At 42.9% G+C, this 16,885-nt stretch overlaps 1 protein-coding gene across 1 annotated transcript in view; it reads left to right on the top strand.

Annotated features, from left to right (window-relative positions):
* The window catches only part of zc3h3 (zinc finger CCCH-type containing 3), a 260,428-nt gene that overhangs the window by 214,207 nt on the left and 29,336 nt on the right, over positions 1-16,885 (top strand). Inside the window, exon 10 of the mRNA XM_067978747.1 lies at positions 12,717-12,910. Coding sequence (XP_067834848.1) covers positions 12,717-12,910 — 194 coding nt within the window. The remainder of the gene's footprint in view (positions 1-12,716; positions 12,911-16,885) is intronic.

Here is a 16,885-nt window from a genome sequence, read left to right as displayed (position 1 = left end):
AGCTGAACTTAGCCAATGGTCTCTAACAGGCATCCCCGTTTCTGCAGTTCATAAACTACAAGCTCTCTCAGACTGTCAGGTTCAGTAACTCCTCCCATGCAGCATCCTGTTTTAGTGTCTGTTAGTGGCTGTGGGGAGTTGTTGAGTTGCTGAGCCCGACAGTATGAAACCAATGGGAAAAAAATCAGGTGGGGTGCAAAATGAGCTGTCGCCTGTTTTGCGCTGTTGCCCAAAACAAATTATACCCCACTGAGCCTGACACTGAGGGAAACTAGATTAATTCTAGGTCCTAATCCATGTCACTCATGTTTATTGTTTAAACAAATTAGATAAAAAGAGTTAAAATTAGTTCTTTTTAACTACTTGATTTTTAGAAACGAATAGTAATGGAGAGATTCTCCCTTTGCTAATTTACTGTGCGTCATTTGAGTTTCTATGTTCAGTCCAATAGCCTGCTTTTATTTAACAAGAATGTAGAGTCCCCATTTTGCCCTCTTTGGTTTCCCATGTAAACGCCATCCATTTTTACACACAAAACGCTTACCTGCAGGAAATGTGAGACCTTCAGATTGATTCCCACCCACTCATTTGCAAATTTCATCACAATTTGGGCCCCTGATGTAGCCAGCATCAATCAAAGTGCCCACCGATCTGACAGATCAGGCAGGAGGACACACTGTGCTGCCAGGGAGGGTGAAAAAATGCCATGAAAGCAAAAATCAAATCACATTTGGAATTCAAGTCCTTGTTTCCTTTCATGTATTTCTTTTTGAGAAATATCAGACCAAATGCATTAATGTGTCTCATCGTATGTGAGTTGTAAACTGTTGGTGATCTGGTGCATTGTGTTGCTTGGGGCAGAATGTTTGTTTGTGTTAATGTTTACGCTTTCCACTTATGTTGTGAGGGTGACACACCAGGTTGGGAGGCTGGGTGCTTGCATATGAGGGATAGTTGAAGGGACTGTCACTCTAGATCTATTCTTGCACACTTCCTCATGGCAACTTGCACAAGGCAAGGGATTTGGTAATATAGGATCAGAAGTAGGCCATTCAACCCCTCAAGCCTATTCCACCATTCACATGAGTGCAAAAGACAAGGCTGAAGCATTTGGAACCATCTTCAGCCAGAAGTGCCGAGTGGATGATCCATCTTGGCCTCCTCCCGATATCCCCACCATCACGGAAGCCAGTCTTCAGCCAATTCGATTCACTCCACGTGATATCAAGAAACGGCTGAGTGCACTGGATACAGCAAAGGCTATGGGCCCCGACAACATCCCGGCTGTAGTGCTGAAGACTTGTGCTCCAGAACTAGCTGCGCCTCTAGCCAAACTGTTCCAGTACAGCTACAACACTAGCATCTACCCGACAATGTAAAAAATTGCCCAGGTATGTCCTGTCCACAAAAAGCAGGACAAATCCAATCTGGCCAATTACCGCCCCATCAGTCTACTCTCAATCATCAGCAAAGTGATGGAAGGTGTCGTCGACAGTGCTATCAAGTGGCACCTACTCACCAATAACCTGCTCACCGATGCTCAGGTTGGATTCCGCCAGGACCACTCGGCTCCAGACTTCATTACAGCCATGGTCCAAACATGGTCAAAAGAACTGAATTCCAGAGGTGAGGTGAGAGTGATTGCCCTTGACATCAAGGCAACATTTGACCGAGTGTGACACCAAGGAGCCCGAGTAAAATTGAAGTCAATGGGAATCAGGGGGAAAACTCTCCAGTGGCTGGAGTCATACCTAGCACAAAGGAAGATGGTAGTGGTTGTTGGAGGCCAATCATCTCAGCCCCAGGACATTGCTGCAGGAGTTCCTCAGGGCAGTGTTCTCGGCCCAACCATCTTCAGCTGCTTCATCAATGACCTTCCCTCCATCGTGAGGTCAGAAATGGGGATGTTCGCTGATGATTGCACAGTGTTCAGTTCCATTCGCAACCCGTCAAGTAATGAAGCAGTCAGAGCCCGCATGCAGCAAGACCTGGACAACATCCAGGCTTGGGCTCATAAGTGGCAAGTAACATTGGCGCCAGTCAAGTGCCAGGCAATGACCATCTCCAACAAGAGAGAGTCTAACCACCTCCCCTGGACATTCAACGGCATTACCATCGCCGAATCCCCCACCATCAACATCCTGGGGGTCACCATTGACCAGAAACTTAACTGGACCAGCCATATAAATACTGTGGCTACGAGAGCAGGTCAGAGGCTGGGTATTCTGCGGCGAGTGACTCACCTCTTGACTCCCCAAAGCCTTTCCACCATCTACAAGGCACAAGTCAGGAGTGTGATGGAATACTCTCCACTTGCCTGGATGAGTGCAGCTCCAACAACACTCAAGAAGCTCGACACCATCCAGGACAAAGCAGCGTGCTTGATTGGCATCCCATCCACCACCCTAAACATTCACTCCCTTCACCACCGGCGCACTGTGGCTGCAGTGTGTACCATCCACAGGATGCACTGCAGCAATTCACCAAGGCTTCTTCGACAGCACCTCCCAAACTCGCGACCTCTACCATCTAGAAGGACTAGAGCAGCAGGCACATGGGAACAACACCACCTGCAAGTCACACATCATCCCACCTTGGAAATATATCGCCGTTCCTTCTTCGTCGCTGGGTCAAAATCCTGGAACTCCCTTCCTAACAGCACTGTAGGAGAACCTTCACCACACGGACTGCAGCGGTTCAAGAAGGCGGCTCATCACCAACTTCTCAAGGGCAATTAGGGATGGGCAATAAATGCCAGCCTCGCCAGCGACGTCCACATCCCATGAACAAATTTTTTAAAAATTAGATCATGGCTGATCTGTACCTCAATTTTATTTACCCGTCTGCTCCCTATCCTTACCTAACAAAAGTCTATCGATCTCAGTCTGGAAAATTTCAATTGACTCAGCATCCACAGCCTTTTGAGGGAGAGTGTTCCCAATGTCCACCACACTTGTGTGAAAACGTGCTTCCTAAATGATCTAGCTCTAATTTTAAGATTATGCCCCTTGTTCCACATTCCCCCATCAGATGAAATAGTTTCTCTGTATTTACCTATCAATTCCCTTTATATTTATGAAGATCTCAACCAGGTCACCCTTCAACATGTCCTCATAATTTAACCCGTTAAGTCTGGTATCACTCTGGTGAATCTGCGCCATACCCCAAAATTGACCACAGTACTCCAGGTGGGTCTGACCAAGACTCTGTACAACTGAAGCATCACTTCCTCACTTTTGTATTCCAACTCCCGCTTGAGACAAAGGCTAACATCTATTAGCCTTTTAAAACTTTTGTGCCTGTGCCGTAGCTTTTAATGGAAGGATTGTTTGGGTGGGGCCGGAGGCTTTTTAAAAAAAAGTTATGGAACCATTTGTTAAAATGGGGAAAATGTAAAAGTTGCCTTGAAGGGATTCCCTTGTGGGTTACATTCATGTCAAGGCAGGTTCCTAATTATAAAATTAAGGTCATTGCATAAGACTTTCAGCCAGCGTAATATGGTCACAATACATAAACCAATGGACATAATCAACAAGTATAGTGGAAACTTGCTCCTTTTATTTTTATAAAGTGTCTATTTAATGGGAACCATTTCTGAATTAGGAGTATTAGCATCTACAATCCTTTTTATCCTTTTCTTGGGTGAGAAGAAAGGAGCGAGTAGAAGGGAAGAGTTCTTTCCTGGGAATTAAAATGTTTATCCACTTCTTGGATCCATTGTTGGCATCTAGCAGTCTTGGGACAGATATAGGACTGCTGTCCAGTGTGAACCTTGACCAGCAATGTGCATTAATCTCCAACCCCAGAAGCGCAACTCTTATTGCACATTGTGACATTTCAGCTTCTCGTAATAGCCATTCTCAGGGCCCCTCTGAGTGAGACTGCCAACCTAATACTGATTGTGCTATATTCAGAGCACTTTTGTGCCACAGGTGTGTACACCATACTTTGTAATTCATCCAACTTAAAGCTAAAAAGTGAAACTACCAATGTTGGAAGTCAGAAATTAAGACAAAAAACGGAATTACACAACATCTGAAAGAGAACGTTGGATCAAAGATTGGGGCAGAGACCCTTCAGCATGAGCACCCTCCCCCCCCCCCCCCCCCCCCAGGCATTAACCTATCATTCACTTTCCGATGCTGACTGACTGACTTGTGCATTTCCAAAGCGTTTTTTTCCTTCAAATTTAATTTGGGAGCCACCCAAAATTGACCAGTGCTGCCTCGTTACAGAATTCCACTTCTCAAAGGGTTTTGAAAAATGTAACTGGCTCTGAAATATCAAAGAAAAAAGAACTGAAGAAACTGTACTGCTCCATTTTGGTGAGGGTTGGGGGTATTAGCAACTTGTGGAGGGATTTGCCTCACACTGCAAAACACAGTCAGACAAGCATCGGGCCACAACTGCAACCTGACAGAAAGAGGCCAGTGCTGAGGTACAATGGTGAGATATGGAGAAAGAAATTACTGCAAAATAAATGCTCTTTCATGAGCAGCTGACAGCAGATATGGGGCTGAATGTGGATTAGTGAAATCCATTAGTTAAATATGAATAGATACCTTTTAGGATGAGCAAGGATTGCACAGATAATCATAGACTCCATGATTGGAGGCAGTTTGTTAAATAGGTTGGAATTGTAAGAGTTACATAGGGTGTGATCCTATCTACATCATTTTACAGGCTGTTTTATTAAAAGCTTGGGACACTGAATTTACTAAGTTGGTACTTAATTAAATGTAATCTTATAATTGATGTCAAGTGCTTTAACAATGCCTGGTATAGTGTTCTGATTTCTAGTTTGAGGGCCTGGGTTTGGAATGGTGAGATGCAGGCTGGCTCGCACGTTGACTTCCATTCTTAGCCTAGGGTGTCATGCATAGAGCAGATTATTTCCCTGAAGTGATGGGGACGAGGAAAGTAGGAAAGAGCACCGCCTTCCTTGAGGAATGAGGACTGGTTGAGGAAATTGCACTTGCTTTCTTTAAAAAAGAACATCAACTACTTGCGTTTATATAGCACCTGTAACATAGTGAAACGTCCCAAGAGAGTTATCAGACAAAGTTTGACACCAAGCCACATATGGAGATATTAGGGCAGGTGACCAAAAGCTTGGTCAGAGGTGGGTCTTAAGGAGTGTCCTGAAGGAGGAGAGAGAGGTAGAGGTTTCACGAGAGAATTCCAGAGCTTAGGACCTAGGTAGCTACCTCAGAGGGCTGTGGATGCTGAGTCATTGAATATGTTCAAGGCTGGGATAGACAGATTCCTGGACTCTATGGGAATCAAGGGATATAGGGATCGGGCAGGAAAGTGGAGTTGATGTTGAAGATCAGCCATGATCTGATTAATTGGCGGAGCAGGCTCGAGGGGCCGTGTGGCCTACTCCTGCTCCTATTTCTTATGTTCTTATGTAACTGAAGGCGAAGTAATATGGGGTGAAGGAAATTGGGAATGCACAAGACGCCAGAATTGGAGGAAGGCAGAGTTCTTAGAGGCTTGTGGGGGGGTTGGGGGGGTGCTGGCGGCAAGGCCACGGAGAGATTTGAACACAAGGATGAAAATTTTAAATTTGAGGTGTGGCTGGACCAGGAGCCAATATAGCACAAAATCTGACGAGGGAGTAGCTGTTAAAGGGCTGCAGCTCATCATCAAGTTGTGGTGATGGCAGAAAATTGACTAATTATTTGCAATGGCATAATGGGGATGTGGGTAACACTGCTTTGATGTTGAAGAGTAGGAAACCCTGCTACAGGAAGTGCACGAAAGAATAATGGCTCTATTTGGAACTAAAGGCTACCCTCTAGTAAAAGCTGAACTGCTAGCTGGTCACAGTTGTGTGTCCTGACCAACTGATGTCTCCTTTCCAGATATCAACCTATCTACGTGTCAGGTAAAAGTATCAAGGAATTTGGAGCAAAGGAGGGTAAATGGGGTTGTGGTACAGGTCAGCCATGATCTAATTGAATGGCACAACAAGCTCGAGGAGCTGAATAGCCTACTCGTGTTCTTGTGTCATGTTCTGTTTATTGCTCATATATAAAATATTAATTCTGTTCTTCAAGAGGGGTGGGGTGCACTACAGAAAATTATATAACCATATTGGAATCAGTTGCACTCCCATGAAAAATGTAAATTTTAATAGGTATTTTGGTGGGGGTGGGGAGGAAGTGTCCATCCATAATTATACTCTTTGGATTATCGGAGCTCTGGTCTATAATTAACTAGAACATAATGTTACTGAAGGAACAAGAACACCTATAATATTCCTCCCAACTGCAACAGTGTTAATATGTTGCTCTTTACACCATGTTCCCAATGCCATTGGTACCTATAATATAAGCCACTAAATGATATGATCAGAACAGTTAGTGTTCGTCATACAGGGAGTTGGAAATGCAGTGTTGAGGCTAATGGGGAAACTTGTGTCTTGATAACTTGTACAAATAGAACATTGACTTATATGAAAGCACCAAATCAATTGTAGGTTGATATATAAAAAAAGAATATAAATATTTCTTCCTTCATATTCTGATGATCTTAACTCATGCATGGGTCCACCGATTCCGGCAACACTCTAGTACTTCATCCTTATGACCGAACGAAGTATGATTGTCGGCATATTATTGGACCCTGAAGGGCTTTGGTGCTTTCCTTACATACACGTGCACTTCCAGCAGCTATATAATGATCAGGAGCGGGAGCTCAAGCTGATCGCTCCCCCCACCCCATAGTCTAGAGGTACTGAGGCTGATTGTTGTGATGCTACTATCGACCCAGTTGAGACCAACAGACTCGGCAGACCAGATACTGAACCTGAGTCTTTCCTAGCTAATACCAGACAGGGTGTTATTCTCAACTCTGCCCCTTTTTCCCTTTGCCCATCTGCAAGTACAAGATTGGCAGGGTTGGAATTGAATAGTGTGATGTGCCACCATCATGAAATTGGCAACACTACAATGAGTGTGGCTAAACATTCGATACAAGTTGCTACACTTGACCTATAAAGTCACACTACAAGTCCCAAACAGTTTAATCTGCTGGAGGGAGTGTGACAGTCCCACATCCCTGAGGATTGTAAACATCTCTAAATTTCTTCTAAGCTGTAAATACAAGCATTTTCCTCATCCCTACATCCTCAAAGTGTTGCAATCAAAATTCATCGCACCATCTTCTACTCCAAGTCAAGTTGGCAACAACAACTGTGCATTTATAGAGGTGTTCTCACATGCAGGAAGGTGTCTCAGAGTACTTTACAACAAGGAGGAAAAGGACATGGTAGACATGGGCAAGGGGAAGGCTGGGAGAAAGAGGAGAGTTTTGAAGAGTTTTTTTGAAAAGGGAGGGATGAAGGTTAAAGGAACTGGGTAGGGAGTTTCAAAGGGCAGGAGTGTGTTGACTGAATAAATGGCTTCCAATAGTGGAGCTGGAGAGAGCAAAAATGTCAGGAGTTAGAGGAGCAAAGTGTGCATGCGGGGATGAAAGGTAAGAGGAGATCATGAAGGTAGGTTGGGGTGAGGCTATAGCAAGGATGAGAATTTTGAAATGAAGGTGCTGGAGCATGTGTTGATGGTGGAGCTTGGAAAGGGTGGGGGATGATAGGGGTGTTGTACTTTGTGATGGTGAGGATATGGACTGGGCCTTTTGGATGAGTTAAAGCTTGGGAGGGTTGAGGCAGTTAGACCAGCTAAGTGGGCTCTAAGGAAGTGAAACCTTGAGGTGTTGGACTAGAGTTTTGGCAGCAGAAGGCTAAAAATAGGAGTGGAGATGGGCAGTATTACTGGAGGTGTAGGAAAGAGGTTTTGGTAATAGAGTGGATGTGGGAGTGGAAATTGAACTCGGGATCAAGCAGAACACCACATTCCGTACCTCCTGACTCAACTTCAGATGACAGACGTCGAGATTGATGAAGGTAAAGCCAGTGGCATGGGAGCTGAGATGGATTTTGCCAACATTCAGCTGTTTTGGCTCATTTAGATCTTGATATCTAATGGGCAATTTTAGAGTTTGGCATCAACTTTTGGATTAATGAAGGAAGCAGCGAGGTAAAGCTGGGTGTTGTCAGCAGATGTAGAAGCTGATCCCTTGATTCTGGATAATGTTTCCAAGAGGTAGGCTGTAGGTAGTGAAAAGGAAGAGGCCATGGATGGACCTAAAACCATCGAGCTGCAGCCCTCCCTGACCTTTTCCTTTCCTCCTACAGTCTCCAGGATATAAAAACGCTGTGCTCAGTGTCACCCAATCAATATTTCCTGATCTACTTTATCTTCCCTTTTGCAGATTTTTCCCTTGGTGTCATGCTGCACTATGGGCCTTGTCTCTTAAACTTGGTTTCTTATGAACAAAATACAAAGAAAGCTGGTATTACTGAAATATCAGATGTTGCCAATGAGTATCAGTCTTTATTAGAGTTTCACCACCTACATTCACGCCCTCAGAAGCAATAAATAATCAAAGTGCAACCACTTCTAATCGGTGAACAGTACTGCATAGTGCCTAATATAAAGAATAAGAAATGGCTGATGGATATAAAATATTAGCTACTTCTTAGCATTCTGATGTCACAAACCTACCATCAATCTATTGTCCCATGTAGGCATGGTTTTCCAGTACTCAGTTGTTAAGTGTCACTTAATGAACTTGTAGTGATTATCACTTAGTTAGTAACCTTCATTTTGGATCTCCACTCATTGATGACATGCAGGGCGGTCAGCCAGCCTAATGAGAAGTCTCTGAATTGAATAAAAATAACCTGTGAACTTCATCCACTGTGTTTTATAACAAATATCCAGGCAGTGATTTCAAGACTTTAGTCTGATGATGATTGAGCTTAAGTTTTGTTGTCCAGGCCACTGATTTACGGTTTTCACAGAATCACAGAATTTAATCCCCAAAATACCAGAAAAAATCCAATCACTATATGTAGTAAAAACTGAATTTGACTCATTCAATTGCCATAAATCTGTGGCCCTGATTATGGCATTATCCAAACTCCATGAATAGATTCCAACCTGTAATTCACTGCCAAGTATGATATAAACTGCACCCCTCGATTAGATTCCATCCTGTAACTCACTCCTGGGCATCCATTATTCTGTACATGAACCATCCAAACCCCATTATTATGCTCTTGCCTGAAACTCACTCCTAGTTAACCATTATTATTCTTTATATAAAACCATTTTAACCCATCAATTTGATTTCAGCCTATAACCCACTGGCAGGTATCTATTATCCTATATATAAACCGGCGGAATCCCCTCAATTATAACTCATTGCCAAGTAACTATAGTTATATAAATATATTTTTAAAATATCTGGTCCCCTCAATTAAATTCTAACCTGCAACTCACTGTCCTGTGATTTCCAAAACAGTCCCTTTGACCTTTTTTAAAGATGGGGGTAGTATGTTGCCATTGTACAATAGCTACTATTAATCATGATGCCATCTCAACTCCTTAACTAGACTACTCCTTCATACTTAAGGATTTATTGCTCTTTACATTACCCCCTTAATTAGATTCAAGGCTGTAGCTCACTCTCCGGTATCCATTATTCTATACATAAACCATCTGAACCCCTCGATACTCCCAGATATCCATTATTCTATATAGAAACCATCCTATTATCCCTAGGCATCTGTTGCTCTTTAATTGCCAGGTATGTTTTTTTTTCCTGTTCTCTTTTAATAGAATTGTGTTTTTTTTCCCCCTCTTATTTTTAAGTTTGCTGTAAATTTGAAGTGGCCCTGGTAGAAACCAACACCTGAGGGAAGAAAACACAAAATTATTCTCATGCAATTGGAAACATTTAATTAGCAAATCATACTGTGCTGGTTGATCCTCAATATTCAACCTGTGTGATGATTTACGATAACTAAGACATCCATCAGTTTTTATGGGTTGAATTGATCCTGCAAGAATTTGATATCTGGAATACATAACACGTGTGTAATAGACTCCACTGTCCTCTTTTCCTCTTTTGCAGTCACTAAATATTTGGGATGGCAATACATTCTTTAATAAGTCTATTGTGTTTCCAAATTTGTCTGCTCATTCCCAGCAGTTTTTTGTATCAACCATTTTTCAACAGCATACAGGACACAAAAAAAATTAATAAACCACAAACACACACGCCAGTTGGATCTGCCCGCTGCGCCTCACACCACAACTAACGACATCAAGACGGCCGGCAGGGTCCATGCTTAGAGGTGACTGCAGCTGTTGTACTTTTGCAATATACTGCTGCCTATCAGCACTCCACAGAACATTCCCTGGGTCCTGGGAGCGGCAGCCGAAAATGTGGGCCTCCAGTGGACCCAAATTGGCAGCCGCGCTTCTGAATTGTGGGTCTCTGCTTGAGTGCTTCTCACATCCACCCCCACCCTCTCTTCCCCTCCAAGTGTAAGGTTGTGAGTTAAAGGACTTGTTTCCTAGCTGCTGGTCATGGCCTGGAAAACTTTCTTGTCATTTTCTTTGATGTTAATGGGTGGAGCCACTATGAGAGGCTTCCGTTTCTATTCTGCTTGAATCGTAGCTTCTGTTGATCAGTTATGGGATCCTGTTGCTGATACTCTTGGGGAAGTTCCCATGCCACTGTTGACATAATGTGGAACCTTTGTGGGCTCAAGATTATTTAGCTTCACAGACTTATTACAATAATTCTAATTCCACAAAATTCTATAATTAAATAGCGGTGTAAGATATACAGGTTATACATTTAATACAGTGTGTTATTAAATACAGGAGTATACCTTTGTAACATAGTTATTTGTATAGCGTGGTGCTTGTTACCTTTTTAGGTTTTACCCAGATATTTCTCTTGTGCTGTGCATCAAATACCACTCTTTTTAAGGGAGCTGTCATCCTTTATGCACCCAGCAATGTAGCGAGCCCAGAGGTCACACGAAAACCTGTTCCTGTATTTAGCTTACTGGATATGACACAAGCCTTCTTATGATCATCTGTACTTGAAAAGTGGGAGCAAAAAACACTCTATCAGACTGTGCACTAAAAACCACAGGTTTGTTAAAAGCAACAGATAGTAGCAAGAGGTGATACAGCAGTTTACACTTTTTACAGAACTTTTAATTTGAGCTGTCTTCAGATACAAAAGACATGACACTTCTACTGATGATACTAAACTTAGACTGGGGTCTGTACTGTAACTCTTGTATTTGGGTAATTCATAAAGGTCTTGGAGCTCCATGAGAAGATTTCCACCCGAACTATGGTACAGTGATATAGAAGTGACGAGGTGGGTCATGAGCAGGCGGCCAGAGAAATCGCCATCAGAAGATCCTGTTTATAAAGATAACGGAGTTTTCGAAAGTTAAGAATTAATGAGAAATAAAAAGAAAGAACAATTTTTACTTAATGCTTGATCTATGTATAAAGGATCACTTTTTTTTTAAAGGGAAGTGATTTATGCACACAGAAGCGGTAGTGCACAGCAAGATCTCAATTAGTAGTGAGATAAATGACCAATTAATTTGTTTTATTTGCCATTATTGGTTGAGTGAGGAATGTTGGTTAGGAACCTGGGAGAACTCCCTGCTCCCTTTTGAATAGTACCTGGGGATCTTTAACATTCACCTGAGCCATTAGAGTAGTCAGACTGAGACTCAGCTTAATGTCACATTTGAAGGGTGGATCCTCTAGCAATGTAGCCTAGATTATGTGCTCAAGTCCCAGATTGGGACTTGAACCCACAACCGTCTGAATCAGAGGTGAGTGTGCTACCACTTGAGCCAAGCAAATGACATAGAATTGCATTGATATACTTCATGTCAGAACGGAATTGGATCAATACTTGAAGGGGAAAAATTTGCAAGGCTATGGGGAAAGAGCAGGGGAGTGGGACTAATTGGATAGCTCTTTCAAAGAACCAGCACAGGCAAGATGGACCAAATGGCCTCCACCTGTGCTGTATCATTCTATGAATTACTTGCCCTCATAGCGACTGTTCTTTTAATAACTAGGCATTGCTTTCTGGATGTATCAAAGTAACAAACTTTTACTTAGAATTTACAATACAGTAAGAGGCCATTCAGCCCTGCTGGTCTATGTCGGTGTTTATACTCCACACGAGCCTGCTCCCACCTTACTTTATCTAACCCTATCAGCATATCCTCCTATTCATTTCTCCCTCATGGACTTATCTAGCTTCCCTCTAAATTTGTCTATGCTGTTCACCTCAATTACTGCATGTAGTAACAAGTTTCACATTTTAACGACACTCTGGGTAAAGAAGTTTGGTTTAAATATATAGCGTGTAGAAAGTGCAACGGCATCTCCCGGGTTTACTGTCAGTTCAACAGTCCCCTTTGCTTCCAGCTTTAATTTCTAAAACTGATTCATCACAGATTAGTGTTCATTATACTTCCTGCACTTATCTCCGCACCTCTCTCCAGCACCTTTTTGATATCTCTAAGTTGCCCTTTCAGCTACTATTGTGTTCCTGCTGGGATGATTACTTTAAAGCCCATGGCGCCATTTTAAAATAATATGGAAATCAACTAATTGAATGCAGGGTTTTGGTGGGAGAGGGGGGCAAGAGAGGGTGGTTAGTGCCTACTTTCGCCTGTGGTACTTGTGTCTGTTTTTTTGATTAAGTAGTGTAGTGCTTTTAGGGATCTCTTCACAGACTGCACTGGCTAGTCCTTAGTGAGGAATTGCAGAACTACTTTCTGACATTGTAATATTTTTTTCCTTCTCCAGTGTAAGAGGAAACACACGCTTGTCTGTCCTGAATTCTCCAGGATTGGGAGCTGCACGCAGGGTTCCAAGTGCAAGCTGCAGCACCGGCAGCGGAAAAGCCACAAGCGGAAGCACACTTCTGAAACAAGTCGGGATGGAACGGCAGAGGAGGGCATGACTTCACAGCGGGTCAAACTTGCAGACAAGGCAGAAAGGTAAAGCAGGGTTATCACCGCTGGGAGTTTGAGACAAAGTTACTGGTGAACAGGGTATTTTACTCCACATTCTCTGAAATTTTGTCAAGAAGTTCTTTAAAAAAACCTGCAAGTCTGATCGTTTAGTGTCTGAATCACATGCTGTGATGCTGAGTCATGCAGACCAGGGAAGTTCCTGTCTGTGCTGAATTAACTGATATTAGCGGGTTTGACAGTTGGGGTGCTACAGTTTGCCGCATTGCCCCATAGGCTACAGAGAGGAAAAAGAATAAGAAAAGGGTTCCAGCTTCTGATTGCTACTTAGTGATCCATGCTGACAAGTGCGTGAGTGTGAACATTAGATCAAGCTCGATTGTGATATCTTCTCTGGTCAAATAGCCTCCTAATAATCGTTGAGGCTCACATGAAAAATGACCACTTGGACAAGACACTGATCACAAAACCATAACCCTACATGAGCTGAAGCCTTCAGAAGAGGAGTGTAAGACATACAGAGTGGAAGGCAATTTCTAAATAAATATCCCAAATACCTTCATATTTCACAGCAGAGGTCAGTATCGGGACTGCGTGGTTTGTGTATTCACTGCTGACCTTTGCCCTTTGACTCTGAATTTTACCCCATTGCAGACAGAAATCACCCTAATACCCTAATATTAACTGGGATAGAATCACTGTAAAAGGTATAGAGGGCACAAAATTCTTAAATTGCATTCAGGAACTTTTTTAGTCAGTACATAGCAAGCCTAACAAGAGAGGGCGCAGTTCTGGACTTAGTTTTAGGGAATGAAGCTGGGCAGGTGGAAGGAGTATCAGTGGGAGAGCATTTTGGGGAAGTGATCATAATTCAGTTAGATTTAGCATAGTTATGGAAAAGAACAAAGATAGACCAGGAGTAAAACTTCTGAATTGGGGAAAGGCTGAGATGTCACTTAGCAAAAGTGGACTGGAAGCAGCTACTTGAAGGTAAATCAGTGTCAGAGCAGTGGGAGACATTCAAGGGGGAGATAGTCAGGGTTCAGAGCAAATATGTTCCCACAAAGAAAAAGGGTGGGACTCCCAAATCTAGAGCCCCCTGGATGTCAAGGAGCATACAGGGTAGGATAAGGCAAAAAAGGGAAGCTTATGTCAGGTACCGAGAGCTCAATACTGCAGAAAGCCTACAGGAGTATAGAAAGTGCAGGAGTGAAATTAAAAAGGAAATTAGGAAAGTGAAGAGAGGGCATGAAAAATATTGGCAAGTAAAATCAAGGAAAGCCTGAAGATGTTTTATAAATACATAGAGCAAGAGGATAACTAAGGAAAGAGTAGGGCCTATTAGAGACCAAAAAGGTATCCTGTGTGTGGAGGCGGAAGACGTGGGTTTGGTTCTTCATGAATATTTGGCATCTGTCTTCACAAAAGAGAGGGACGATGCAGATATTGTAGTTCTTTTATTCGTTCATGGGATGTGGGCATCACTGGCAAGGTCAGCATTTATTGCCCATCCCTAATTGCCCTTGAGTTAAGGAGGAGGAGTGTGAAATATTGGATGGGATAAACATAGAAAGAGAGGAAATATTAAGAAGTTTAGCATCTTTGAAAGTAGATAAATCGCCAGGCCCGGATGAAATGTACCCCAGGATGTTGAGAGGCAAGGAAGGAAATAGCGGAAGCCCTGACCATCATTTTCAAATCCTCTCTGGCTAAAGGCATGGTGCCGGAGGACTGCTAACGTACCATTGTTTTAAAAGGGAGAAAGGGATAGACCAAGTAATTACAGCCCAGTCAGCCTAACCACGGTATGGGCAAATTATTGGAAAAAATTCTGAAGGACAGTATAAATCGTCATTTAGAAAGGCACGGATTAATCAAGGACAGTCGGCATGATTTGTTACGGGAAGGTGTCTGACTAACTGGATTGAAATTTTTGAGGAGGTAACAAGAAGGGTCGATGGGGTAGCGTGTTTGATATAGTCTACACGGATTTTAGCAAGGCTTTTGACAAAGTCCCGCATGGCAGACTGGTCAGAAAAGTAAAAGCCCGTGAGATCCAAGGGAAAGTGGCAAGTTGGATCCAAAATTGGTTCAGTGGCAGGAACCAAAGTGTAATGGTCGACGGATGTTTTTGTAACTGGAAGGCTGTTTCCAGTGGGGTTCCGCAGGGCTCAGTACTAGGTCCCTTGCTTTTTGTGGTATATATTAATGATTTAGACTTAAATGTAGGGGGCATGATTAAGAAGTTTTCAGATGATACAAAAACTGGTCATATGGTTGATGGAGAGGAAGAAAGCTGTAGACTGCAAGAAGATATCAATGGACTGGTCAGGTGGGCAGAAAAGTGGCAAATGGAATTCAATCTGGAGAAGTATGAGGTAATGCATTTGGAGAGGGCAAATAAGGCAAGGAAATACACAATAAATGGGAAGATACTGAGAATTGTAGAGGAACAGAGGGACCTTGGAGTGCATGTCCTCAGCTCCCTTAAGGTAGCAGGACAGGTAATAAGGTGGTTAAGAAGGCATACGGGATACTTTCCTTTATTAGCCGAGGCATAGAATATAAGAGCAGGGAGGTTATGCTAGAACTATATAAAACACTAGTTAGGCCACAGCTTGAGTACTGCATATAGTTCTGGTCACCACATCACAGGAAAGATGTGATTGCACTAGAGAGGGTACAGAGAAGATTTACAATGATATTGCCAGGACTGGAGAATTTTAGCTATGAGGAAAAATTGGTTTGGGGTTGTTTTCTTTGGAACAGAGGAGACTGAGGGGAGATTTAGTTGAGGTGTATAAAATTATGAGGAGCCTTTATCGAGTATATAGGAAGGACCTATTTCCCTTAGCAGAGAGGTCAATAACCATGGGGCATAGATTTAAAGTAATTGGTAGAAAGATTAGAGGGGAGTTGAGAGGTTTTTTTTCACACAGAGGGTGGTGGGGTCTGGAACTCACTGCCTGAAAGGGTGGTAGAGGCAGAAACCCTCATCGCATTTAAAAAGTACTTGGATATGCACTTGAAGTGCCGTAACCAACAAGGCTACGGACCTAAAGCTGGAAATTGGGATTAAGTTGGATAGCTCTTTTTCGGCTGGCACAGTCATGATGGGCCGAATGGCCTCCTTCTGTGCCATAAATTTCTATGATTCTATGATCACAGGTAATCTGGAGATAGCTAATTTGCTTAGAACAACCTTGTTGTCATGAGTCATAAATGTCTCCTCACAGTTCATGATGGTATGACAAAGTCATGCTGGAAGAAGCCATTTTAACACAGGATCAAAAGAAGACAAGAGACTCCATAAAGTGTGTAAATTCGCATAAGTATGTTACACCTCACTGAACAGGCCCTGTTACCGTGCTGCCCTATGTTGCACTGATTAGAAGTCACTGCCTCTGCTCTGAAGCGAGGGTGATCAGAGGCCAGTTCTCATTCCCTCCCCAGGACTGCTACGACATGACCTTACAGTCACCTGCACACAGAATGTTCACTCCAGGTTTCTTTACAAAAATAGTTCAGATAATATGGTAAAAACATAATACAAAGATTTAAACCAGTTCACACCTCTGATCCTCCTCCGCTCAATGAATTCTCAATCTCAGCCTTGAATAAAAGCCAAATACTGGGAGGCATGGAAAGCTCCCATGGTCCCCTCTCACGCAGCTCTGAGGACTCATTCAGGGAAACTCCAAGCTGTTTGCATTCATGTTTTGAAGGGGGCAGCTACAGGGAAATACCTTTAAAAAGGGGACGTCACCCTAAATGCAAAGGGAGAGGGGCTTCAGCATTTTTTTCACTAGAGACTGAGAGTGCCGTTTTCTTTCCACAATCCTTATATGACAGATCCCTTGCCATAGGTAGGGTAGGAAATCGTAGAAAGAAAGCTAGATAGACTTGAATTTATATAGTAGGAACAAGTCCATCCTGGTCCACATGTTTGTTTCTCATCTCAGGATAAACAGTGCATGCTGGCAGAGACCAATGAGAAATTTG

The sequence above is a fragment of the Heptranchias perlo genome, chromosome 3, assembly GCF_035084215.1.
Source record: "Heptranchias perlo isolate sHepPer1 chromosome 3, sHepPer1.hap1, whole genome shotgun sequence".
NCBI lineage: Eukaryota > Metazoa > Chordata > Chondrichthyes > Hexanchiformes > Hexanchidae > Heptranchias > Heptranchias perlo.
The sequence above is the reverse complement of the archived record's forward strand: the minus strand, read 5'-3'. Positions and strand labels throughout refer to the sequence as shown.